General features: G+C 46.8%; 1 protein-coding gene across 1 annotated transcript in view; it reads right to left on the bottom strand.

Annotated features, from left to right (window-relative positions):
- Positions 1 to 27,546, bottom strand: part of ADAMTS16 (ADAM metallopeptidase with thrombospondin type 1 motif 16) — an 806,542-nt gene that overhangs the window by 274,368 nt on the left and 504,628 nt on the right. Inside the window, 2 exon segments of the mRNA XM_029589991.1 lie at positions 12,490 to 12,628; positions 27,239 to 27,483. Coding sequence (XP_029445851.1) covers positions 12,490 to 12,628; positions 27,239 to 27,483 — 384 coding nt within the window.

Raw genomic sequence — 27,546 nt, 5'->3', positions numbered from 1 at the left:
CCAGAGGCTCTACTGGTGGCCCACCATGAAAAAGGACGCTCAAGCATATGTGGAATCACGTCCCACTTGCGCCCATCAAAAACCACCGGCAGTCCATCCCTGGGGCCTCCTACAACCAATTCCTGCACCTTGTGAGCCATAGACACACATCTCCACAGATTTTATTGTGGTACTACCCCCTTCCAGTGGCCATAACACCATTTGGGTCACCATGGACTGCTTTTTGAAGATGGATTATTTTGTGGCGTTACCCGGCCTACCATCCAGCCTGGAGATAGCTAAACTATTCATTCGCCACATCTTCCGTCTTCAAGGACTACCGAGACACATCCTCTCAGATAGGGGTGTCCAATTCATGGCCAAATTCTGGAGGTCGCTTTGTAAAAGGTTTGACATTGCCCTGGACCTCACATCGGCCTATCACCCTCAGGCCACTGGACAGACAGAAACGACTGAAGCACCCTGAAGCAGTTTCTTCGAGCATATGTAAACTCTTGGCAGAACGACTGGTCCGATTTATTGACATGGGCCGAGTTTGCCCTGAACTCCCATCAGTCTGCATCTACTGGGTTGTCGCCCTTTCAAGTAGTGTACGGATGCCAGCCTCTGTCTCCTCTTCCGATACCTTTGTCTGTCCTTCTCCAGCAGCACAAGCCTCCGCTCAAGAATTGCATCAATTCTGGGAACGTACCAAACAACTTCTGCAACAAGCCACCTTAAAATCAAAGAAGTTCTATGATGCCCATCATCAGGCAGCTCCACAGTTGAACCCTGGAGATAAGGTGTTGCTCAGCACCCGCTCTATTCACTTAAAATTACCTTCAGCTTGCTTTGCTCCCAGATACATAAGGCCCTTTCTCGTACTCCGCCGGCTGGGCCCGGTCACTTTCAGCCTTCTTCTACCCACTTCACTCAGAATTCATAATGCCTTCCATATATTAATGTTAAAACCACTCATCCTATCAAAATTCTTCAAGAAAGCTCCGGAACCTCAAATGCTAGCTTCAGAAGAAGATATCCCGTATCAGGTTGAGGACATCGTGGGACGTAAGGAAGCACGGGAAGCTTTGGGAATATCTGATCTCGTGGAAGGATTTGGTCCCGAAGAAAATAGCTGGGAGCTTGCTGTGAACATTCTTGACAAGGAGTTGATCAAAAACTTCCATACTTCACATCCAAGAAAGCCGAAACTCCGAGGAGGGGGCCCTAAGAAGGGGGGGGGGGTACTGTTATGCCCGTCAGTCACAGACAGCTGCGACCACTCTTGCTCACCTCTTTCTTTACTTCCCTGACTCCGTGGGGTAGACTGGCAGCCTCCGCCAGCTGCCGACTGCCTGCCTACCTCTCCCACGCCTCCCAGGGCGGCACAGATGCTGCCGACCACCATCTTGCCATCGTAAATCCTTAAGCACGCATGCGCATGCACTGGCCAGTCTTAAAGCCATCATGGCAGGAACTTCGGGGGCATCCCCTCCAGATGACATCATCTCTCCAGGACATTTAAGCCTGCTGGCCCTGCCTACCGATGACTTGGCAAAGAGAACCCTTCTTGCTAAATCCATCTCGCTCTCAGAGGACCTGCGTTCCAGTTTCTGCTTCCAGGTATAGAAGTCTTGGGTACCCGCTCCTCGGGGGCCCTATCCTTGTCTTGGCTATCCGCTCCTTGGAGGGCCTATCACCTGGGACCTCTACCTCCTTTGTTCCCTGGGGCTTCCCTGGAACCAAAACTACTCTTTCAATGAGTACCCCGCTCTATGGACTACTTCCTGTTCTACCGAGGATCCCTCTGGTGTACCTCGCTTCGCGGACCACTACCATCTCTATTGAGGACCTCACCAGTGTTCCCTGTTCTGTGGATCACTATCATCTCCATTGAGAACCTTCACTATGAGTACCCCAATCCCCGGGCCTTTACCATCTCCATTAAGGACCTCATCAGCGTGTCCTACTCTGCGAACCGCTATCATCACTACTGAGGACTCTCTCCAGTGTAGCCCGCATTGCGGACCATTACCATCTCTACCAGGACCTCATCGGTGTACCCCGCTCTGCGGACCACTACCGACTCAGCCGTGGACTTTCTTTGGTGTACCCCGCTCCACAGGCTACTACCATCTCTACTGAAGACTAGAGATGTGAATCGTGTCCTCAATTGTCTTAACGATCGATTTCGGCTGGGAGGAGGAGGGAATCGTATCGTCGCCGTTTGGGTGTTTAGAATATCGTGAAAATCGTTAAAATCGTGAACCAGCACACTAAAACCCCCTAAAACCCACCCCGACCCTTTAAATTAAATCCCCCACCCTCCCGAACCCCCCCAAATGCCTTAAATTACCTGGGGGTCCAGCGGCGGTCCGTAGCTAAATCGGGGGAAGGGGGAGGGCAGGAAAACCGGCACACTAAAACACCCTAAAACCCACCCCGACCCTTTAAATTAAATCCCCCACCCTCCCGAACCCCCCCCCCCAAATGCCTTAAATTACCTGGGGGTCCAGCGGCAGTCCGTAGCTAAATCGGGGGAAGGGGGAGGGCAGGAAACCGGCACACTAAAACACCCTAAAACCCACCCCCTACCCTTTAAATTAAATCACCCACCCTCCCGAACCCCCCCAAATGCCTTAAATTACCTGGGGGTCCAGCGGCGGTCCGGAACTGTCTCCTGCAATTGAATCGTGTTGTCTTCAGCCGGCGCCATTCTGCGCCGCCATTTTGCAAAATGGCGGCGCAAAATGGTGGCGGCCATAGACCAACACGATTCGACTGCAGGAGGTCATTCCGGACCCCCGCTGGACTTTTGGCAAGTCTTGTGGGGGTCAAGAGCCCCCCAAGCTGGCCAAAAGTCCCTGGGTGTCCAGCGGGGGTCCGGGAGCGATTTCCTGCTGCGAATCGTTTTCCGTACGGAAAATGGCGCCGGCAGGAGATCGACTGCAGGAGGTCATTCAGCGGGGGTTCCGGACCCCGGCTGAACGACCTCCTGCAGTCGAGCTTGGGGGGGCCTCCTGACCCCCACAAGACTTGCCAAAAGTCCAACGGGGGTCCGGAACGACCTCCTGCAGTCGAATCGTGTTGGTCTATGGCCGCCGCCATTTTGCGTCGCCATTTTGCAAAATGGCGGCGCAGAATGGCGCCGGCTGAAGACAACACAATTCAATTGCAGGAGACCGTTCTGGACCGCCGCTGGACCCCCAGGTAATTTAAGGCATTTGGGGGGGGTTTCGGGAGGGGGGGGGATTTAATTTAAAGGGTCGGGGGTGGGTTTTAGGGTGTTTTAGTGTGCCGGTTTTCCTGCCCTCCCCCTTATCCCGATTTACGATTTTTTGACGATAAATCAGGGGAATTGGTATTGTATCTTGGCCCTAACGATTTTTGACGATTTAAAATATATCGGACGATATTTTAAATCGTCAAAAAACGATTCACATCCCTACTGAAGACATCATCTGTGTACCTCACTCTGCGGATCATCATCTACTCTACGGAGGTATTCTCCTAGCCATGGACCCTGTGTCTCTGGGTCTGTGAGACCTCCTCTCTGCACCCCCCGCTCCACAGGCTGTGTCACTCTTTTTCTTTAATAAAGACTCTAGACTGATACTGTGTCTGATGTCTCTGAGACCTCGCCTCCCGACTGTGAGGCTCACGGAGCTCCTCCCTGTGGGCGGTATCAACTCTCACCTCAGCCCAGGGCCCATACACTACTAATCCTAACACTGCTAAGGTGACCAACGGACCTTCAGCTCGCATTCTGGCTGACATACTACGGGAAAAAAATCGGAAGGGAGGTTCAGCTGGGATGCATAACCGGCCCGTTCTCAGAGCCTCCCCTTAGAGCACCTGGTGCACTCCCTGTTAGAAGTCGTTCCCAAGAGGGAGCCCAGAAAATACAGGCTCATACATAACCTCTCACCCACTCAGAGCTTCTGTGAATGACCATATCCCTGCGGAATACCACTCAGTGCAATATTCATCCTTAGACACTGTGTTGGCCTTACTAAGATCTTGTGGCCAGGGTGCACTCATGGGTAAAGCAAACATCGGGTCTGCATTTAGGCTGCTCCCAGTGCACCTGAGCAGTTTCTATTTGCTCGGCTTTCAATTTGAAGATGGCTTTTACTATGGCAAGTGTCTGCCAATGGGATGCTCGATTTCCTGCGCTTATTTCAATACCTTCAGTATATTCCTTCGCAGGGCAACTGAAGAGGCTTCCGGGCTAGCATCACTAGTTCACTATCTAGATCATTGGCTCTCAAACATTTTTCTATTGGGACAAACCTGTTAGATAATACTTACACTGAACACTTGACCATCACGGGGCTAAATGTAAATATATACTCTGCATCCACAGGAACCCACACCTCCCCCCCCCCCCCCCCCCCCGCCATTCCCAAGCAATGGATGCAGAGCAGAACTAGGATATTTCAAATACAACTTGCCATATTAAAAGGATATTCTGATTCTGGTGCTATCTCAGTAACAGAAACACAAACTCCCATATTACCGGGCGCATTGTAATATACAAAACCTGAAAAAAAAAAAAAACCCATTCAGTACATGATGTGTAGTAAACCATTGCAACACTAATTTCAAGAACTCAAACAGCAATAGCTCTTCCTTAGAAAAGGCAGCAGTGCAGCACCAATGTATGTCCTATTGAGAATGAGAAAAAGCAACAAATCCCTACTTGATACTAAAATACCTCACCTCAGTCACACGTACAGATCTGACCTTCACCAAATACAAAATAAAAGATCATAAATTACAGAAGTGGAGACAAAAAATGGAATGGAAATCTCAAAAAGCCACTCAGCTTGCAGTGCAAAACTGGAGAGCTACAAACAGAAATACAAATCCTCCTACACTAAGCAAAATACAAAGATAGAAGAAATGCATATTCCCCAAACTGTCATATTATGGCTATTACACCCCATCACTCCCTTTCCATGCGTCCATCTTCCTTCACTTTTCCTAATTATTCACTTTCAATCATCCGCTCACACTCATATCCGTGCCCAGCATTCCTGACCCCACACATCCTGTTCCCTCTGCTCCCTCTCTTCACTGCTTGACTCTCCCTACCCCCTTCATACAATTACCCTGCCTGACCAGCTACCCTGATCCCGTTTCCCACCCCTTCCTGCTCAGCAGCCCCCACACTCCCTCTCCATTCCACATTCATCTTCCCAGCATCCCCAACCTCCTTTCTCCAACCCTCCACAGCGTGTAGAGATCATCAGCAGCATCACTCCCAGACTCAGCAGGGGAAGATAAAGTTTGCATCCTATCAGGCCCAGAACAGCAGGAGCTGGCAATGTCTCACTCTGATCTGGGTGAAGGAGGAAACAGCATCCCACTGGGCCAGAAAGAAGAAAAGGAAGTGAGAGTAGCCTCCCATCAAGCCCAATGTAAGAGAAGTCAAACAACTCCCACCTGGGCTGATAAGGAGGCAGCCATCTTCTGGCCCTGCGATGCACCTCCCAGAACCTCGCTACACACTAGGGATGTGAATCGTTTTTTGACGATTTAAAATATCGTCCGATATATTTTAAATCGTCAAAAATCGTTAGGGCCCCGATACAATACCAATTCCACCGATTTATCGTCAAAAAATCGTAAATCGGGGGAAGGGGGAGGGCAGGAAAACCGGCACACTAAAACACCCTAAAACCCACCCCCGACCCTTTAAATTAAATCCCCCACCCTCCCGAACCCCCCCCCCCCAAATGCCTTAAATTACCTGGGGGTCCAGCGGCGGTCCGGAACGGTCTCCTGCAATTGAATCGTGTTGTCTTCAGCCGGCGCCATTCTGCGCCGCCATTTTGCAAAATGGCGGCGCAAAATGGCGGCGGCCATAGACCAACACGATTCGACTGCAGGAGGTCGTTCTGGACCCCCGCTGGACATTTGGCAAGTCTTGTGGGGGTCAGGAGGCCCCCCCAAGCTGGCCAAAAGTCCCTGGGGGTCCAGCGGGGGTCCGGGAGCGATTTCCTGCCGCGAATCGTTTTCCGTACGGAAAATGGCGCCGGCAGGAGATCGACTGCAGGAGGTCGTTCAGCGGGGGTTCCGGACCTTGGCTGAATGACCTCCTGCAGTCGAATCGTGTTGGTCTATGGCCGCCGCCATTTTGCAAAATGGCGGCGCAGAATGGCGCCGGCTGAAGACAACACGATTCAATTGCAGGAGGACCGTTCCGGACCGCCGCTGGACCCCCAGGTAATTTAAGGCATTTGGGGGGGGGGGGGATTTAATTTAAAGGGTCGGGGGTGGGTTTTAGGGTGTTTTAGTGTGCCGGTTTTCCTGCCCCCCCCCTTCCCCCGATTTAGCTACGGACCGCCGCTGGACCCCCAGGTAATTTAAGGCATTTGGGGGGGGGGGGGTTCGGGAGGGTGGGGGATTTAATTTAAAGGGTCGGGGGTGGGTTTTTAGGGTGTTTTAGTGTGCCGGTTTTCCTGCCCTCCCCCTTCCCCCGATTTAGCTACGGACCGCCGCTGGACCCCCAGGTAATTTAAGGCATTTGGGGGAGGGGTTCGGGAGGGTGGGGGTTTTAATTTAAAGGGTCGGGGGTTGGTTTTAGGGGGTTTTAGTGTGCCGGTTCACGATTTTAACGATTTTCACAATACTCTAAACACCCAAACGGCGACGATACGATTCCCTCCCCCTCCCAGCCGAAATCGATCGTTAAGACGATCGAGGACACGATTCACATCTCTACTACACACACCTGTTGAGAGCCACTGATCTAGATGACTTCCTATTCATAGGGAAAAAGGATTTGCTGGAATGTGTTAAGATGTTCCACATGTTTTGTGATTTGGCAAGTTAGGTAAAAACAAGTACTAAAAATGTTTTCAAGTACATTTGAAATAAAAAGCCTGTGACGGAGTCAGTTGGGTTGCTAGACGACTGAGGAGTAATAGGGGTGGTCAAGGAGGACAAGGAAATAGCTGAAAAATTAAAATCATTCTTGGCCTCTGTCTTTACTGAGGAGGAATGTCAGGGGGCATATCCACACTGGAAACATTTTTTGATGTTGATTATTCTGAGCGACTAGATGTAATCATTGTGAAACTGGAGACATAATAACTCAGATTAAGATACTAAAAAATAACAAATCACTGGACCAGGTGATATTCACCCCAGAGTTCTGAGAGAACTAGAAAATGAAATTGCAAACCTATTTCTGGTGATTTGGAACCTATCATTTAAAACAGCCACGATACCAGAAGACTAGAGGGTGGCCAATGTGATGCCAATTTTTAAGAGTTCCAGATATGATCCAGAAAACTATAGACCGGTAAATCAGACTGCAGTGCCAACTAAACAATTGAAGCTATTCTTAATAACAAAATCGCTGAACACAGAAATAGACATGGTTTAGTGGAGGAGAATCAACATGTTTTTTCATATAGAAGACTTGCCTCACCAATTTACTAGATTTTTTTTGAGGGTGCAAATAAACATGCAGCCAAAGGTGAGCCCATTGATAGATATAGTCTATTTGAATTTTCAGAAATCATATGAGAAAGTCCATCCTGAGAGACTTCTCAGGAAACTGGAAGGTCATGGGATTGGAGACAGTGTCCTATTATGGATTGGTAAATTAATTAAAGGAAACAGAGGGTAGGACTAAATGGTCAGTTTTCTGAACGAAGAAAGGTTGTTAGTGGACTGCCCTAAGGGTCTGTATTGGGATCTGTGCTATTTAGCATATTCATAAATTTTCAGGAGAAAGGAATGACAAGTGAGATAACCAAATTTATAGATGACACAAAATTGTTCTGAGTCGTTAAAGTGCAGCAGATTGTGAAGAACTGCAGAAGAACCTTGTAAGACTTAGGGTTAGATTTTTTAAAAATATGCGTGTGCGCCCATATGTGCGAGCTAATCGGCGCACACATGAACGCGCAATTTTATAACACATGCGCGCTGGCACACACATGTTACAAAATCCCAGGCAAGTGGGGGTAGAATTTAGCTAATTCGCACGGCGATGAGATCGGGACTTCCCCAGTTCCCTATCCCCTACTCTAACCTTCCTTCCCTTTCCCCTCTCCTACCCGCCCCCTATCCATATCCAAGGTACCCCTATTTTTTTAAATTTACCTTTTGCTCCTCCAAAGGAGCAGTAGCTGGAACCCTGTTGGCGTGCGATCCCCCGGCACAGCGCCAAATGGCCACTGTACCGGCCGCCTCCAGCCCTGCCCAGCCCACCGGACCGCCCCTCCCCAACCCTTTGCGAAGGCCCAGCTCTTGTGCACATAACAGGGGTTATGTGCATGGCTGGGCCGCACGCGGCACGTTCAAGGTCTGGCTACGCGCGTAACCCCTGTTTTTTACGCGCGCCATTTAAAATCGGGCCGTTAGCTTCTAAATGGCAGATGCAAATTAATGTGGACAAGTGTAAAGTAATGCATGTAGGGAAAAATAATCCCCAGAACATGATGTTGGGATCCATGTTAGGAGCAACCACCTGGGAAAAAAAAACTCGGAGTCCTTGTGGATAATACCTTGAAATCTTTGGCTCAATGTGTAGCAGTGGTCATAAAAGGTATATAGAATGTCATGAATTATTTGGAAAGAAAAAGAGAACAAAACTGAGAATATCATAATGCCTTTGGATAGATTCATGATGTGACAACACCTTGAGTACTATGTGCAATTCTAGTTGCCCCCCCATTTCAAAAAGGATATAGCAGACATGGAAAAGATACAGAGAAAGACAAAAAAAATGATAAAGGGGATGGAAAAGCACACCTATGAAGAAAGGCTAAACAGATTAGTGCTCTTTAGCTTGGAAAAGAGACTGAGAGGGAATACGATTTAAATTTATAAAATCATGAGTGGGGTAGAATGGCTAAATAAGGAATGGCTATTTATTTATTTAAAAACATTTTTTACCTGCCTCTCCAGATAAGTCCTTTCATACAACACTAGGATTAGGGGACACTCCACGAAACCAGCAACCAGCACATTTAAAACAAATCATAGGAAGTATGGGGTACATTTTTAAAAGCTACACGCGGGCATCCATGTGCGCGTGCTACCCGGCGCACACACATGGATGCCCAATTTTATAACATAACCACACAAGTGCGTGCATGTTATAAAATCGGAGGTTGGCACGCGCAAGGGGGTGCACATTAGTGCATCTTGCACGCGCCGACGCTCGTGGCCTTCACCCATTCCCTTCCCCCTATTCTATCCTTCCTACCCCTTCCCCTAACCTTCCCACCCCCTAGTCCTATTCTAACCCCCACCGACCTTTATCTTACCTCTTGTGCCTGCCTCTGGGCAGGTGCAAGTTGCGCATGCCGGCAGCCTGCCGGCATACAATCCTCCAACATGGCGGCAAATGGCCGCTGTGCCGGAGGCCTCTGGCTCCACCCCGCCCTGCCCCCTGGCCGTCCTGCCCCAACTCCTCCCCACCCTCTCCCTGCCCATTTTTCGAAGCCACAGGACTTAGACACATCCCAGGGCTTTACGCACATCGCCGGGTCTTTATAAAATAGGCCCGGCGCGCGTAACCCCCTGTATGCGTGTAAATCCTATGGATTTACGCGTATAGGGCTTTGAAAATCTGGCCCTGTTTTTTCATTCAGTGCACAATCAAGATATGGAATATACTGCCGGCTGACATGTCAAGGAAACTAACACAGTGGGTTCAAAAGAGGATTGGACAAGTTCCTGAAGGGAAAGTTCATAACCAGTTATTAGCTAGGTATACATGGGAAAGCTGGCGCTTATCCCTGACAGAGAAATATAAGAAATAGATCAACTATTGGGGATCTGTCGGGTACTTGTCACCTGGACTGGCTACTGTCAGAGACAGAATGCTAGGGTCAATGGACCTTGGTCTGATCCAGCGTGGCACTTCTTATATTCTTATATTACGGCTGGAGATTGCTTGGTCAGAGTCTGAGCCTAGGGGCACAGTAGATGGATGCCATCTGTGTAGGTGTAGTAGAGAATTTTAGAAGCCTTGAATAGTTTGCCAAATAGGGCCATATAGATGTTAAAGAGCATCAGAGATGGGATGGAGCCCTGTGGAGTCCCACACAGAAGAAGATGGGGATGTGAGGAAGACTTTCCAAGGACAATAGTCTGGGTACAATCCTAGAGGAAGGATTAAAACCAGTCAAGTGCTAGGCCAGTGCTGCCTAGGTCTGTCAGGCAGGAAACAAGAATCTCATGGTCTATGGTGTTGAATTTTTCTAAAAGGTCTAGGAGTACTAGGAGTGCAGAGTTGCCTCAAACTAGGCAATTTCACTCGCAGCTTTGAAAATTGACCTCTATGTGCATCTATCTATCTATCTATTATCTCTCTCTCTCTGTCTCTTTCTCTCTCTATATATATGTACTAGGGATGTGAACACTTTTTTTTTTTCGTTGGTGTTTCAGTTTTGGGTCCGGGGTGGGCCATTTCGGACCACTCTCCAAACCCAAAAACGTTTTTTGTTTCTATTTCCGGAAAAAAACTGAAAAAACCCCCACCCCAAGTCTTCAAATTATTTAACTATAATCCCCCCCCCAAGACTTACTGAAAGTCCCTGGTGGTCCAGCGGGGTCCCGGGAGCAATCTCCCCCTCTTGGGCCATTGGCAGTCAGTAATCAAAATGGCACAGGTGGCCCTTTGCCCTTACCATGTGACAGGGGCTACCGGTGCCATTGGTCGTCCCTGTCACATAGTAGGAGCAATGGACGGCCCGCGCCATAACAAAAGAATATAAGAAGTGCCCTGTGCCATAAAAAATGGCGGGTCATCCATTGCTCTTACCATGTGACAGGGGCCGACCAATGGCACCTGTAGTCCCTGTCACATGCTAAGGACAAAGGGCCACAGGTGCCATTTTGATTACTGGAAGCCGATCATTCCCGGGACCCCGCTGGACCACCAGGCACTTTCGGCAAGTCTTGGGGGGGGGGGGTCGGGATGGTGGGGGTTTGCAATTAATTAAGTTTGAAGGGTTGGGGTGGGTTTGGGTTCTGTTTTGTTTTTTTTAATGTGCCCTTTCTCCCCCCCAAAAAAAGCAATAGAAAAACCACACAAAATTTTGTGGGTTTTCCTTTCATTTTGTCAGCCCCCCAAAATGCAACGAAATAGAAAATATTGTCTTTATTTCCTATTTCATTGCAGACGAATGCACATCCCTAATATGTACAGCACCTCGCTGTGACTAGTATCATGTGCCAAACCATTTCCATCAGGCAACCAATACAATTAGACGGTAACTTTCAAACCAGTGTGCAAGCACACATTTGCATGCGTGCATCGGCCCGTGCCTAGGGTCATGGCTATTTTATAACTTGCACTGTACATGCACGCATGTTATAAAATAGCCTGGCCATGTGCACATGTGCTGAATTTTAAATGGGCATGTACATAGGCACACAATAATGCTTCTACCACGTAAGTCAGGGGATTTTAAAAGGGGTGCTCGCCCACGCCACTCCCAGTTTATCAGTTCGTCCACCAGTTCACTCAGTTAACAGCTAGGGACTCCAACCTCCCTGTTTGATAGCCTACACTCCCCCCAGTTGCCCTAGACCCTTTAAACCCCTCAAAAATTGCTCAGTCCTCTTATTTTAGGACTTACATGTCACTTATAGCAGAAGTAAAGTTATGCGGCAGGGGTCCTCAGCACGCGTCAGGGCACGTAAGAATTTACAGACACATCTCATGGCCAGGCCCCAAAATGACTTCACCCCACTCAGATCCTGCCCACACTCCACCCGGTTTTGGAATTTTTGAGATGTGCGTGCCACGGCATTTACGCAAGTATATGGGCGCTTTTTAAAATACAGTTTGCACACATAAGGCTGACTTCTTTGTGCATCCCCTAATTTAGGCCCATGCCGGGCTTTTAAAGTCACCTTTTAGTTACTCTGCTGTCTTAATATATTTATTTGTTGTCTGCTGGGATCCAGCATCATTGCAATAGATAAGATGCAAGTATGCTGACAGATAATCTGCTAATAGCTTCACGTAAAACAGGGGTCCTGAACTGCTATTCTCACTATCAGGAATTTTTTCTTTCCCACATCTCTTCCTTCAAGTCCTTCCTATTTGGTCTGCCATGATCACAACTACATAATCCAATTAGCTGTTTAGCTGCTTAGAATTCACCAAGCCTCCCATGACCCAAGATAACAAGAGCTTACTCTTATATTTCACTAAATATATATATACTTCTGCTACAAAATGGCAACTATTTCATAATGTAAATCTGCAACTATAGTATGGAACATACATGAACCCCAATATAAAGTTTTAGTCTCTTATCTAAATGGCCTGAGACAACTCACAACCAACACAAATCAGTTTGTACAAAACTGCAAGTTTTTTGGCCTGCTGAAGGTTTTCGGCCCCTCAGCAAAATTTACATGGGCTATTCCAACTTTGCACTTATAATTGCAGTTAACCCTCTCAAACCTGCAAGGCTTCCTATAGATGTAAAACAAATTTGAATTAGGAGTCCTTCAGCAATACTTTACCTCCACCACAGGACACCGAGCAGTCAGAACGGATGATGGCCCATGTATAGTTGTACTTTGGGACTGGTTTATTTTCAGTTTCTAATTTGGGAATAGAATACTCCCAAGCAATTCCTGGATTTCTACCCTGAAGTAGTATCTGAAAGAACAAAAAGAATAACCAGCAGCCAATGAGTATAAAAGTGTTTTTCTATATGGTACACATGGTATACTTTGCTTACTGTGCATATATAAGTATTATACAATGTGATTTTCAAAAAAGCAGTAAAAATGAGTGTGTGTATATCAGTCTAGAGAAATATGTGTATGCTTAAAAACACAGGGACAGTAACTTTAAATGAGCACGGGTGCCCATACATGCATGTATGGGCACGAGAGCGCACATACCCCAGAATTGTAAATTGTGTATGCACAGTTGCGTGCATATATTTTAAAATATGCCTACCACACATATGCGTGCTCCTAATTTTAATTGATTACTCAAGCAAATATATTTTGCATTTCTTCCTTACAACTTTGTTGGCTTTAATGCAGGCAGGTAAGTGCATTTTAAAACATGCTCATATAAAGAACATTCCTAGTTTTAACAATTAGTTCACCAGTTTTTTTTAACTCTTTATTTAAAAACAGGACAAGACCCACAAGACAATGCTTTATAACTGTAGATGTTACATCAATAGTTTTCCAAATAATGAGAAGTCTTTTCCAACTCCAAATATAGGCCACATCTACATTCACAGGGGTAGATTTTCAAAAAGCGCGAATAGGCCTACTTTTGCTTGCGCATCAGACTCAAGCAAAAGTACGCCTGATTTTAGTAGATACGCGCGGAGCCGCGCGTATCCACTAAAATCCTGGATCGGCGCGCGCAAGGCTATGAATTTTGTATAGCCGGCGCGCGCCGAGCCGCGCAGCCTACCCCGTTCCCTCCAAGGCCGCTCCGAAATCGGAGCGGCCTCGGAGGGAACTTTCCTTTGCCCTCCCCTCACCTTCCCCTCCCTTCCCCTACCTAAACCCACCCGCCTGGCCCTGTCTAAACCCCCCCTTACCTTTGTCGGGGGGCCTCCTGCGCGCCGGGCCGCGACCTGGGGGCGGGTACGGAGGACGCGGCCACGCCCCCGGGCCGTAGCCACGCCCCCATACCCGCCCCCAAAACGCTGCCGACACGCCCCCGAAACGCCGCGACAACCGGGCCCGCCCCCGACACGCCCCCCTCCGAGAACCCCGGGACTTACGCGAGTCCCGGGGCTCTGCGCGCGCCGGGAGGCCTATGTAAAATAGGCTTCCCGGCGCGCAGGGCCCTGCTCGCGTAAATCCGCCCGGTTTTGGGCGGATTTACGCGAGCAGGGCTCTGAAAATCCGCCCCACAGTGCATACAGAAATTCCAAACAGAAAAAAAAAGATTATTCAGTTATAGAAGATTGTCGCCAGATTTTCCCAACACCCCATCATTTTTGGAAGATTTACCTTTCAAAGCAAAAGTTATGCATTCAAGCATAGCCATTTCCAAAATTACATTTTTTTCAGTAGAACACCTGAACGGAAGTCTTCCAAAAATAAGCTATTGTTATCCTCTCTGCATGCAATAAATAAGACATCAAACATTTGTCATTTTTTGAGAGAACTTGATCTTCCCATCTATTCAACAAACATACAGGGTCATTTATCAAATTGTGTTATTGCTTTATCACGGGTGTTAGAACCCTAACGCGCGCGATAATGCCATATCACATGCGATAAATAACGCATTGCAAAATACATATGCAAATTTAAAAATGTAGTCAAAAGGGAGGAGTTTGGGCAGAGTGTATGAAAATGAGGGGTGCATGACACACAATTTAACAAGGAAAAAACTACACCTTTTTTCCTGGTGTTATGCTGTGTTTACCTTTTTCCTCAGTGAAATAAACCATTTAATCTTACTCTCTGTTTCCTGTCTTTTAACCAGTTTACAATCCACAAAAGGACATTGCCTTCTATCCTATGACATTTTAGTTTGCTTAGAAGCCTCTCATGAGGGACTTTATTGAATGCCTTCTGAAAATCCAAATACACCACATCTACCTGTTCACCTTTGTCCACATATTTATTCACTCCTTCAAAAAATTGTAGGAGATTTGTGAGGCAAGACTTTCCTTGGGTAAATCCATGCTTGCTGTGTCCCATTAAACCATGTCTATCTAAATGTTTTGTGATTTTATTCTTTATAACATATTCCATGATTTTTCCTGCCACTAAAATCAGGCTCACCGGTCTATAGTTTCCCAGATTACCCCTAGAGCCTTTCTAAATATCGAGGTTACATTGGCCACCTTCCAATCTTCAGGTACAATGGATGATTTTAATGATAGGTTACAAATTAATTGTAATAGGTCTGAAATGTCATTTTTTAGTTCTTTCAGAACCCTGGGGTGTATACCATCCAGTCCAGGTGATTTACTACTCTTCAGTTTATGAATCTGGCCTACCACATCTTCCAGGTTCACCATGATTTGGTTCAGTTCATCTGAATCATCATCCTTGAAAACCGTCTCTGGAATGGGTATCTCCCCATCATCCTCTTCAGTAAACACCAAAGCAAAGAATGTGTTTAGTCTTTCCACGATGGCCTTATCTTCCCTATGTGCCCCTTTAACACCTCAATCATCTAACGATTCAACCAACTCCCTTGCAGGTTTTCTGCTTCTTTTCTAGTCTCTTTTTTCCCTCAAACCCAACCCTAAGCTCATTCTTTGATTAATAAACTCTTATCCCACAAAAGAGGACAAGAGTCATTGCCATATCAAACATCAGTCAGGGATTGAGCTAGAACAAGGGAGTGGCCTAGCATTTATCATTTAGATTAACTGTCCCATTGCAGGTCATTTCCAAATTAAAATTAAATATATCACATAAATAAAGGGCTCTGAGTAATACATCCCCACTCCCATAGCAAAATAAATTAACTAGGAACTCAACAATATGAAGATGCAGACAGCAGTCCAGAAGCAAGATGGGGACCTTTCAGTCTTTTGCACTGAGTGCCACAAGTATAATTATCTACCAGTTGGTGAGAGGTTATATGTGTGCACCAAGTGCAAAGAGCTCCTGGCTCTCAGAGAATGAGTGATCTGTGGAGGATAGAGTGGCAGATCTGGAGGAATTGAGGCAGACAGAGAAGTATATAGAGGAGACCTTCAGGGACATAGTGGTCAAATCCCAATTCCAGTCTGGCAGACCCTGTGCTGCTTTGGAGGAACAAGGTCACCTGGTTGGACAGCATTATCCTGATGTAGCAGGAAGTGATCCTGTAGCAAGGACCTGCTCTCCAGGTGATGCAATATCCTCTCACAGCAGGGATGAGTCTCTAAAGGTTAGTGCCCAGGAGGGCAGGGTTAGGTCAGCCATCATAGTTGGTGATTAAATTATTAGGAATGTAGATAACTGGGTGGCTGGTAGATGTGAGGATCACTGCCTGGTATGAAGGTGGCAGACCTCACGCATCACCTAAATCAGATTTTAGGCAGTTCTGGGGAGGAGCCAGCTGTCGTGGTCACTGTGGGCAACGACAACATAGTAAGGTGTGGAGGGAGATTCTGGAAGTCAAATTTAGGCTCTTAGATAGAAAGCTTGAATCCAGAACCTTTAGGGTAGTATTTTATGAAATTCTCCCTGTTTCACGCACAGGACCCAGAGCCAGGCAGAGCTGCAGAGTCTCAATGTGTGCATGAGACGATGGTATAGGGAAGAGGGCTTTGGTTTTATTAGGAACTGGGCAACATTTTGGGGAAGGGATGGGCTTCACCTTAACTAAGATGAAACTAGGCTGTTGACACTAACCTTCAAAAAGGAGAAAGAATAGCTTTTGACTAGAATATGGGAGAAAGCAATAGTCACTCAGTAGTGCATGGTTCAGAAGGAGGTATCTTCAAAGGATACTAAAATAGTAGAGGAGTTATGACATTTTGACAGAGAGATTCCAATAAAAGAAATAGTAGCTCATGTGCCTATAAGTAAAGAACAACCTGAGTTAAAAGATTCAAAAATACTTCTGTCAAGTAATAAACAGATTGTTAATACCAACAAAAAGCATATTTTAAAATGTCTGTATGCTAATGCCAGATGTCTGAAAAGTAAGATGGGCGATTTAGAATGTATAGCACTGTGTAAAGAGGTAGACATAATTGGCATATCAGAGACCTGGTGGAAGGAGGATAACCAATGGGACACTGCTATACCAAGGTACAAATTATATCGCAATGAGTGGCGCCGGCCATCCATTGCTCCTGCCATATGACAGGGGCCGGCCAATGGCACCGATAGCCCCTGTCACATGGTAAGGGCAAAGGGCCATCGGCGCCATTTTGTTTACTGGCAGCTGATGGCCTGAGAGCAGGAGATCACTCCTGGGACCCCCGCTGGACCACCAGGTAATTTAGAAAAGTTTTGGGGGAGTCGGGAGGGTGGGGGATTCTAAATAATTTGATTTAAAGGGTTGTGGTATTGGGTGTTGATAAACCCTCAGTCTCACATAGTACGGAAAGTTCTTATGTTCTTATGTTCTAAGTGGTCCATTCAATATGCCCAGCAAGATGCTTAGGGTAGTAACTGCAACTCCATACACATTGCCCTCATGCCTTCTGTTGAGAGTAGTACTAACTGCTCCATGTAGGTTTCACTCATGCAAAAATGCTACATCTAAAGTTAACATAAGTTACCCCATTTCTTCCTTTCTATCTTTTAGCCACTAGGGAACCTCTGTGTTTGTCCCATGATCTTTTAAATTACATTACCATTCTTACCTTCACCAAGTCTTTTGGGAGGGCATTTCACATTAGGGATGTGAATCGTGTGCCCGATCGTTTTAACGATCAGGTTCGGCTGGGGTGGGGGGGGGGAAATCTGATTGTTAGAGATGTGAATTGGGATCGGTTCCGATTCCAATTCACATCACTAATTTTTTTTAGTGAGGGCCCCGCGCCGATAAAAAAAAACCCACCCCGACCCTTTAAAATTACCCCCTTAGCCTCCCCCACTCTCTCGACCTCCCCAAAACTTTTTACACATACCTGTTGGTCCAGGGGGGCCGCGGGGAGTGATCTCCCGCTCCCAGGCCATCAGCTGTGCTAAAAAAACATGGCGCCGATGGCCCTTTGCCCTTACCATGTGACAGGGTATCCGTGCCATTGGCTGGCCCCTGTCACATGGTAGGAGCACTGGATGGCAGGCGCCATCTTTAAAATGGAAGAAATAGAGAAAGTGGAGATATGATTCAAAATTTTAAATAGCAGAAAGGTATTAATGCTGCACAATAATCAAAACTTTTCTGATGGAAAGGAAGCTGTAGGACTAGGGGGCAGACTCAGGAACAATGTCAGAAAATATTTCTTGTGTGCTTGTTAAAGTGGTCTGTAATTGCTAAAATTATGGTATGGGCAGAGCCAGAAAGCAACTTTTTCTTCACAGACAGTGAATGGTCAGTACTATTTCTGTCACTGTGAGAATAACGCAGGGGGGGGGGCAGTGTATTGAGATGTATTGAGGTCTCTGTGACTAGTGACCAGAAAAAGATAGAAATAAGTCACTGAAAAGACAAAGAGAAGGAGGAAAACAGTTGAACGATAAGGACGCACTAAGTAATCAGTTTTTTTCCTTTAATATCTCCATTTGCATATTAATGCTAGATTTGAACCTCTTGACAGTTTCTCAACTGGCATATAAGCCTTAATTAAACACATAGTTTCTCTTATTAAAATATGATACCGTTTTATGTTGGCACATGTATAATTTGTAATCTATACCAATTATAATTTTTCCTTCTTGTGCCTTTCTGTAAACCGTTGTGATGGTGAATTAACTTAACGACAATATAGAAGAGTTTTTAAATAAATAAACATGGATAAGAGACCGAGGAGGATCTAAAAACCACCAAGAGATAAGTCTTATGATCTGGAAGAGCAATGAGAAAGCAAAAGAGTAGGGATTGTGAAACTTAGTGGAAGGGAATGAGATCTTGGCAAAAAGCATAGGGCAGAGAGAAGAGAGAGATAGAGTTGATGTTGTATTATTCTAACAGTATAACAAAAGTCTTGTACCAATTACTCCATTTGTCACATTCCATTCTATGAGCAATATACTATATATTTATTTATTTATTTTATTTAACTTCTTTTGCTATACTGATACTCAAAACGAGGTCTTATCGTACTGGTTTACAATATAACAGGGGGAAACCAATTAACAACTAAGTGGAAAGGTAAAGTTACATTAAACAGGGAGCGAAAACATGGGAGATGGAAAACAGTAGGGGTGTGCATTCGTATTGACCGCATATGTAAAACGCTACTCATATTTTTTTTTTAACTTAAAAAAGTGATGCGACATAAACGATCGGATTTCCCACATATCCAACATAGCTATGTTGGATATGTTGGAAATCGCGATTGTTGAGCCAAAATAAAAATTTAAACCCCTCACCTTCCTTAATCCCCCCCAAAGACTTACCACAACTCCCTGGTGATCGAGCGAGGAGTGAGGACGCCATTTCTGCAATCCTTGGCGAGAAGCACGTGACGTCAGCGCCACGTCGAGTGATGCAGCGTCACGTGATTCCCGGCGTTGTCGCACCGGAACGCTCGTTCGGCCCAAAAGGAACTTTTGGCCAGCTTGGGGGGGCCTCCTGACCCCCCCAAGCTGGCCAAAAGCCTTCCTGCGTGAACTCGCGGGGAATCACGTGACGTCGGCGCCACGTCGAGTGACGCGGCGTCACGTGATTCCCGGCGAGTTCGCGCCGGAAGGCTCGTTCAGCCCAAAAGGAACTTTTGGCCAGCTTGGGGGGGTCAGGAGGCCCCCCCAAGCTGGCAAAAGTTCCTTTTGGGCCGAACGAGCCTTCCGGCGCGACCCCGCCGGGAATCACGTGACGCCGCATCACTCGACGTGGCGCCAACGTCACGTGCTTCTCGCTAAGGATTGCAGAAATGGCGTCCTCACTCCTCGCTCGATCACCAGGGAGTTGTGGTAAGTCGGGGGGGGGGGATTAAGGAGGGTGAGGGGGTTTAAATTTTTATTTGCACATATGGACATATACCCAACTCATTTAATTTTTTTTATGTCCATATTGACCGCAAATGGGACCCCCTTTGGCCATATGGACATATGGACATAAACTTTTGCTCTGCACATCCCTAGAAAACAGGAGAGATTTTAAACGATAACAACTGGAGAGTGATAAAGATTAACGAAAACAATATAGTAGCGAGACATAAACAGATTTATCTTAGGTGATTATTAACATAATATATCTGGGAGGAGGAGGATTGGGGAGGTGAGCGGGGGGGGGGTGTTAGGGCAAGTACTGGAGACGGGGAGGGACTGAAACAGGGATGGGGGAGGGATAGGGGAAGAGGTAGAAGGGTGAGAGTCAATGTTGGATTTATGGAGGTTCCTTCAACGATAAGCTTGTGTGAATAGCCAGGTTTTTAGTTTCTTTCTGAAGGAGAGATGGCATTGTTCCTGGCATATATTGGGGGGAAGCGAATTCCAATGGAGCGGACCTGCTGTCGAAAGTGCTCGCTTGTGAATAGAGTTGTGGACCGAGGATTTGTTAGGGAGGGCCTTGAGCGAACCTTTGTAGGCATTTCTAATTGGCCTTGTAGAAGTATGTAGTTCGAGAGGGATGGCGAGTTGGAGTGTGGATTGCTGGTAGATGGATTTGTGGATGATGGTGAGGGCCTTGAAAAGTATTCTGTATTGGATGGGTAGCCAGTGTAGGATTTTTAGGACTGGTGTGATGTGGTCCTTACGACGTGTGTTTGTAAGGATCCTGGCCGCTGCGTTTTGCAGCATCTGTAGAGGTTTAGTAGAAGAAGCGGGGAGACCGAGTAGTAGAGTGTTACAATAGTCGATCTTTGAAAACAGTTTGGCCTGAAGCACTGAACGGAAATCCTGGAGGGGTAAGAGCAGTCTTAGCTGCTTCAAGACCTGTAGCTTAAAGAAGCATTCTTTGGTTGTAGCGTTGATGAACTTTTTGAAATTCATTCTAGAGTCAAGGGTGGCTCCAAGGTCTCTAACCTGGCTTGCTAGTGGAATAATTGCGTTGTTGGCTAAGGGGTTGTTATCGCAAGGGGAGATAACCAGGAGTTCTGTTTTGGACATATTGAGGACCAGGTTGAGACTCGAGAGAAGAAGGTTGATGGCGTGTAAGCAGTTATTCCAGAAATTTATAGTAGAGGAGATGGGGTCCGAGATGGGGATTATGATTTGTACATCGTCCGCGTATATAAAATGGGTGAGGTTGAGGCTATTGAGTAGCTGGCATAAAGGGAGTAGATATATATTGAACAGAGTAGGGGAAAGTGAAGAACCCTGTGATACTCCTTGTTTTGAAGGAATGGGGTGGGATTCTTTGTCATTTATTTTAACTTTGTAGTGCCTGTTGTTCAGAAAGGATTTGAACCAGAGCAGTGCAGAGCCAGAGATGCCTATTTCCATTAGATGGTTGATGAAGACAGAATGGTTTACCGTGTCGAATGCCGCGGAGATATCGAGTAGGGCCAGAAGGTATGATTGTCCCTTGTCAAGGCCCATCAGGATGTTGTCCATTAAAGAAAGAAGGAGGGATTCTGTGTTTAGGCGTTTCCTAAATCCGAATTGAGAGGGGTAGAGAATATTGTGGGAGTCAAGGTATTCTGTGAGTCGGATGTTGACAAGCTATATATCTATGTTCAATCAAACTTCACATTTTACATTTTAAAATATAGTTTTACTCTATATAGGAATTTTACCCAAAAAAATATACATTCTCAAGTGGTTCAATTCACAAAGAAGTAGAACAATAATATTGCTTCATGCATATTGATATACATTGCCGTTAACATTTGATTACAAAAGAGTTTCTCATATCATGCCCACCATTTTCAAACAGAGGAATCATTCTAGCATATGTTTTCTGTTTAATACTGTCTATTAGCATCCAAAATAGATGTTTTGTGTTCCTACTAGATATAAAATTTGGTTCAAGATACTATAGCCAACTTGAAACTTGAAACTTTGACTATAATATTTTCCATATGTTGTCCACAGCAGGTGCAGTCTTAGCAGTTCAAGAACAGAACTGATTAGGACTCCAGGTCTTCCATTGCCTGAATTATTTTTGTCTTTAAGGAACTGAATTATAACTGTAATTGTCAGGGCCGGCCTCTGTGAGAGCAAGCTGAGCAGTTGCCTATGTTGCTGTGAGATGAGAGGCACTGTTGTGGGAGTCTCAGTTTAATGGACCCTTGGGCCGACCTGCTGGAGACTGTGAATAGATGGTCACTGTGTCTAATGAATAGCAGGCCGGGAGGCAGATCTTCAGGCGGGACGTCGATGCTCTTTACCCTGGAAGCTGGTACTCCCCCGGGAGGAGCCCGTAGGAGCCCAACCGCTGGGACTTAGGTGGCTTCACCCTTGGAAGCCGAAGCCCCTCCGGGAGGAGCCCGTAGGGGCCCGGCCGCTGGGACTTAGGCAGGTTGTGGATCAGGACAGGTAACTGGAACCAGACTAGGACAGTAGCAATACTGTAACTGGGTACGGGTTCTGGAACCAGGCAGGAACTATAGCAGGACTTGGGTACAGGAACCAAGCAGGAACTGTAGCAAGACTCAGGTACTGGAACCAGGCAGGAAATGTAGCAAAGCTCGGGTATTGGAACCAGGCAGGTACTGTAGCAGGCAGGCAGGATCCAAGCAGGTACTGTAGCAGGCAGGCAGGAACCAAGCAGGTACTGTAGCAGGAACGGAGCGACGAAGCCAAGCGAGTCACTCCGGGGCACAGCACAACAGGAAACCGGGAAGCTAACCCGTTGCAAGGCAAAGACCGGATGGCCGCGGCCGGCTTATCAAGGCTGCAGCGTCTGATGTCAGGAACTGGGTGGAGTCACCACTGGCGGGAAACGGGCTAGAAAGGCGCCCAAGTGGCGCGCACGCCTAGGAGCAGGGCGTCCTCAGGAACCTTCGCGGCGGCACAGGCCCAGCAGGGACGCCGCCAAACAGGCCGCAAGCCAGGACTCCGGAGGCGGGAGCAGGTCCGGAAACAAGGAGGTAAGGGCCTGGCCATGGTGCTCGCGGCCAGGACCGCAACAGGCACCTCATGTTTTGCCAGCATTGCCCATTAGGCTGGTCAGCTGGTGGGCTGGGCAGAAGCAGTGGTCATAGTTGCCCAGTATAAGACAAGGCTTGAGGAAGCTAATTCTTCCTAAAACCTGATGGATCGAGTCTGTCTCCATGCCCCTACTGCCATGTAGACAGCTGGCAGGAGGAGTGGTACTGTGTCAGCTTTCACTACAGTGTTGGACTGATCTTGCAGTATGAGATATGACATTACAGTATCTTGCAACTCAAACTTTGAAACTAATCCTGTGCAACAGAGGAAGCTGATGTCCTATTAAGTGATGCTCTTGACAGCCATGGGAGCCCAAAGCAGAACGTGGGATACAGCCATAGCAGGGAGGAGATTAAAAGTACCAAGAATTAGGAGCACAGAACAGGAAACCTACATCATATTGGCTAATTAGGTAAGAGAGAGTCTGTATATGGGATGATGGTGACTGCAGGGAAAGGGAGACTTAAATGGCATGGGGGCAGAGAAAGGGAGGGAAGACTCAATATGAGGGCATAAAGTGAGAAAGAGGATCCAGGATAGAGGGAGAGGATCCAGGATGGAGAGGGAGGAAAAAGCTGAGAGAGAGCTGGGACTCGTGGAACAGAAGGGAAAGAAGACCACATTTGGGTGGAGTGAAGACTGAGTGTATAGGGGACAGGGGTGGGACAGACCAAATCTGGAGAGGAACCAGTGCAGAGAGAGATAGAGGACATGAGGTTGGAGGGAGCTGGAAAGGAGATTAGGGATGGGAAGATAAAGAGGGAAAGAGAAAAGAGGGAAAGAGGGAAAGAGGACTCAAGATGGCAGAAGAAAGGGAATGGAGCCAGGGGAGGGTAAGTGAAAGGGAAGGAGATTGAATTGGTAAGGGGATGAGAGACAGAAGAATATAGATGAGGGCTGGGGATAGGGTGAGTATAGAGGGTGGAACTGGAGGACTATGGAGTGGGTGAAAGATGGGGGAAATGAGACAGAAAGGAGTGAGAATGGGGGAAAAGGCTAGGAAGGAGTGTGAGATTAAGAAATAGAATGCTAGTAGGTAGGTGAGATGAAAATAGGGAGATTATGAGGACTGGGAAGGACAATGGGGTTAAGAGATTAGAGAGGTAAGATTGGGAGAGCTGAGAGAGAGTGCAAAACAAAATCTGGAGAAATTGCAAAGAGAGAAAGGTAGAGAGGAGATATGTATGGGGAGCTTGAAGGAGGATGGTTGGAGAGAGAGTCAACTTGGGGATGGTGGAGTTGAAAGAGTTAGAAAGAGGAAGCAGTTGGAGGGTTATGAAAAGGGAGTCAAATATCTTTATTTATTTATTATTTCTTATATACCGCACAACAGATTCCAGATCTGGCCAGAGCGGCTCACAAATACTAAATATTATATAAAATTTACAATCAAGGTAACAATCATTCTTAGCCATAAAATATAACCCTCCCCCAATTAAATCAAACTCTTCATTGCCAGTTCAGCGGCACTACCATTGTGTACCTATTAGAGATGTGAATCGTGTCCTGGATCGTCTTAACGATCGATTTCGGCTGGGAGGGGGAGGGAATCGTATCGTTGCCGTTTGGGTGTTTAGAATATTGTGAAAATCGTTAAAATCGTGAACCGGCACACTAAACCCCCTAAAACCCACCCCCGACCCTTTAAATTAAATCCCCCACCCCCAAATGCCTTAAATTACCCTGGGATCCAGCGGCGGTCCATAGCTAAATCGGGGGAAGGGGAGGGCAGGAAAACCGGCACACTAAATCCCCCTAAAACCCTCCCCCGACCCTTTAAATTAAATCCCCCCCCCCTCCCGAACCCCCCCCAAATGCCTTAAAGTACCCTGGGGTCCAGCGGCGGTCCGAAACGGGCTCCTGCTGTTGAAGCGTGTTGTCTTCAGCCGGCGCCATTTTGCAAAATGGCCGCCGCAAAATGGCAGCGGCCATAGACCAACACGATTCGACCGCAGGAGGTCGCTTCCGGACCCCCGCTGGACTTTTGGCAAGTCTTGTGGGGGTCAGGAGGCCCCCCAAGCTGGCCAAAAGTCTCTGGGGGTCCAGCGGGCGTCCGGGAGCGATCTCCTGCCGCAAATCGTTTTCCGTACGGATAATGGCGCCGGCCATACGCGTATGGCCGGCGCCATTTTCCGAACGGAAAATGGCGCCGGCAGGAGATCGACCGCAGGAGCTCGTTCAGCGAGGGTTCCGGACCTCCGCTGAACGACCTCCTGCAGTCGATCTCCTGCCGACGCCATTTTCCGTACGGAAAACGATTAGCGGCAGGAGATCGCTCCCGGACGCCCGCTGGACCCCCAGAGACTTTTGGCCAGCTTGGGGGGGCCTCCTGACCCCCACAAGACTTGCCAAAAGTCCAGCGGGGGTCCGGAAGCGACCTCCTGCGGTCGAATCGTGTTGGTCTATGGCCGCCGCCATTTTGCGGTGGCCATTTTGCAAAATGGCGCCGGCTGAAGACAACACGCTTCAACAGCAGGAGCCCGTTTCGGACCGCCGCTGGACCCCAGGGTACTTTAAGGCATTTGGGGGGATTTAATTTAAAGGGTCGGGGGTGGGTTTTAGGGGGATTTAGTGTGCCGGTTTTCCTGCCTTCCCCCGATTTCATTTAAAGGGTCGGGGGTGGGTTTTAGGGGGATTTAGTGTGCCTGTTTTCCTGCCCTCCCCCTTCCCCCGATTTAGCTATGGACCGCCGCTGGACCCCAGGGTAATTTAAGGCATTTGGGGGGGGGGGGGGTTCGGGAGGGTGGGGGGTTTAATTTAAAGGGTCGGGGGGGGTTTTAGGGGGTTTTAGTGTGCCGGTTTTCCTGCCCTCCCCCTTCCCCCAATTTACGATTTTTTGACGATAAATCGGGGGAATTGGTATTGTATCGTGGCCCTAACGATTTTTGACGATTTAAAATATATCGGACGATATTTTAAATCGTCAAAAAACGATTCACATCCCTAGTACCTATTGTAAACTTGATCCACCCCAAAATGACTATTAGGAGACCGATGCTATGATGGGAAAAGCCATGCCTTCACCTATTTCCTAAAACTGAAATAATTTGTTTCCACTCTTACTTGTAAGGGTGCTAAATTCCTCAATTCTGGTCCACCTATTGAAAACATTATTTTCCTATTTACCACCTTGCACACCTACTGCCTATTAGGAACCAATGCCAAGGCCGTTGTTGTTGACCACAAATTTTGGGTAGGCACATAGCTCCTGGTCTTATCTTCTAAATAGCTAGAGCCCACCCCATGTAATGCCTTATATATAATCATTAGTAGCTTAAATTGTGCCCTCTTTTCAACTGGTAACCAATGAAGACTGATTATTAGTGGTATCACACTCATCCATCTTGGAAGGCCAAAAATTAAATGGGCTGCCGTATTTTGTACCACTTGCAGGCGCTACATACTTTTTTTGGGAAGACTCACCAACACAATGTTACAATAGTCAAAAAGTGGGGCAAATCAATGATTGAACCACCAATCTAAAAACTGAAACCTCTAGAAATAAACTTAATCTCCTGAACTGTCTGAATCTAAAACGAACCATTTGGGCACCATAGAAATATGGGTGTCCATACTAAAAGACTCGTCTAACAATACCCCTAAGCTCATCACCTTTTGTCTTTTTTCAATAACCATGCCCGCTATATTCAATCTTAAGGGTTCACTTGGGACACCCTCTCCCAAGTGCGAGAAGTGGGAGGAAGTTGGAGGGCTGAAAGGGGTAAGGGAAGAGAGAGTTAAGGAGGAGAAAAGCTGGAGCAGCAAAAACTGGAGGGGGGAGAAGGACAAGGTGAAATCTAGCTATGAGTGAATAGAGCCAGAAAAATGAGATGAAAAGATCACTGTGGAGGAAGAGGAAAGTGTGCCCAGAAGGAGATAAGAAAGAGATTAGATGAAAGGAGAAAGGGGAGAATACCTGGAGGGAGGGGAGAAGGAGGAGAGAACAGAATGGAGAAGTGAGAGAATGCTAGAAAGGAGGATAGTTTTCGAGAAGGAATTGATGCAAGGGAGGGAGCGGGGGGGGGGGGGGGGGGGGGGGGGGAGAGAATGTCCGGATAGAGGAAGGCACAGGGAAGAATATATGGAGGGTATGAGTGTGTATATGGGAGGGGTGCCATAAAAAATGTTTGCCTAGGGCATCATCTGCCCTAGAGGAAGCCCTGGTAATTGTTTTAGTTTACCCAAGTGAGGAATAACAACTGTAAAGATAATTCTTCAGATACTATCATGCAGTATAACAGTAGTTTGGCTGCCATGCTAGTCCACTTGAAAGCACAGAAGTAAAGGTTAACAAAAACAAACATGTATAACATATCAGGTATATATATATATTTTTTAAATTTTTTAACCTTTATTTCTATGCAGTATACAGGCTTTGAAAGAAAATTACCTCAAAATTCCACCAAGATGCTTCTCAATGAGTGTTTCTACAGTGCTACAGTATAAATGCTGATCAGAATCCAATTTAGATATAATGCACACCAGTATTTAAGATATAATGATTAAAGATCAGCAACCTTTTATTATAGGAAGAGTTTAAAGTACATGTCATGCTCCCATCACTAACTATATATACTGCAACATAATCTGAAACTGGTGATTATTCATGTTCAGTTACATCCCATCATACCTCAATTATTAATGTTTCATTTGTAGGCCCAGTGGCATGTAAAGTCTCTGCATGATTGTATGGTCTTCTGTAGTCAAACACAGACCCTGAAAACGTGTATCGGCCTGGCCAATCCACAGTCCAGAGACCATTGAGGTAATACTTCCTATGGGAATTGCGTACTGCAATGTAGGAGGTAGAGATGTTCATTTCATACACGTGGATGCTGCTCGCCCCAGCAGGAATTGTGACTACTGCAATATATTCTAAGTATAAAACAAAAGGGAGAAAGGAAAACATTTTCAGATATCTCATATTCAAAGGTTAGA

This window comes from Rhinatrema bivittatum, chromosome 2 (assembly GCF_901001135.1).
Source record: "Rhinatrema bivittatum chromosome 2, aRhiBiv1.1, whole genome shotgun sequence".
NCBI classification, from domain to species: domain Eukaryota; kingdom Metazoa; phylum Chordata; class Amphibia; order Gymnophiona; family Rhinatrematidae; genus Rhinatrema; species Rhinatrema bivittatum.
Note: the sequence above shows the minus strand (reverse complement) of the source record. Positions and strands in the feature narration are given on the sequence as shown.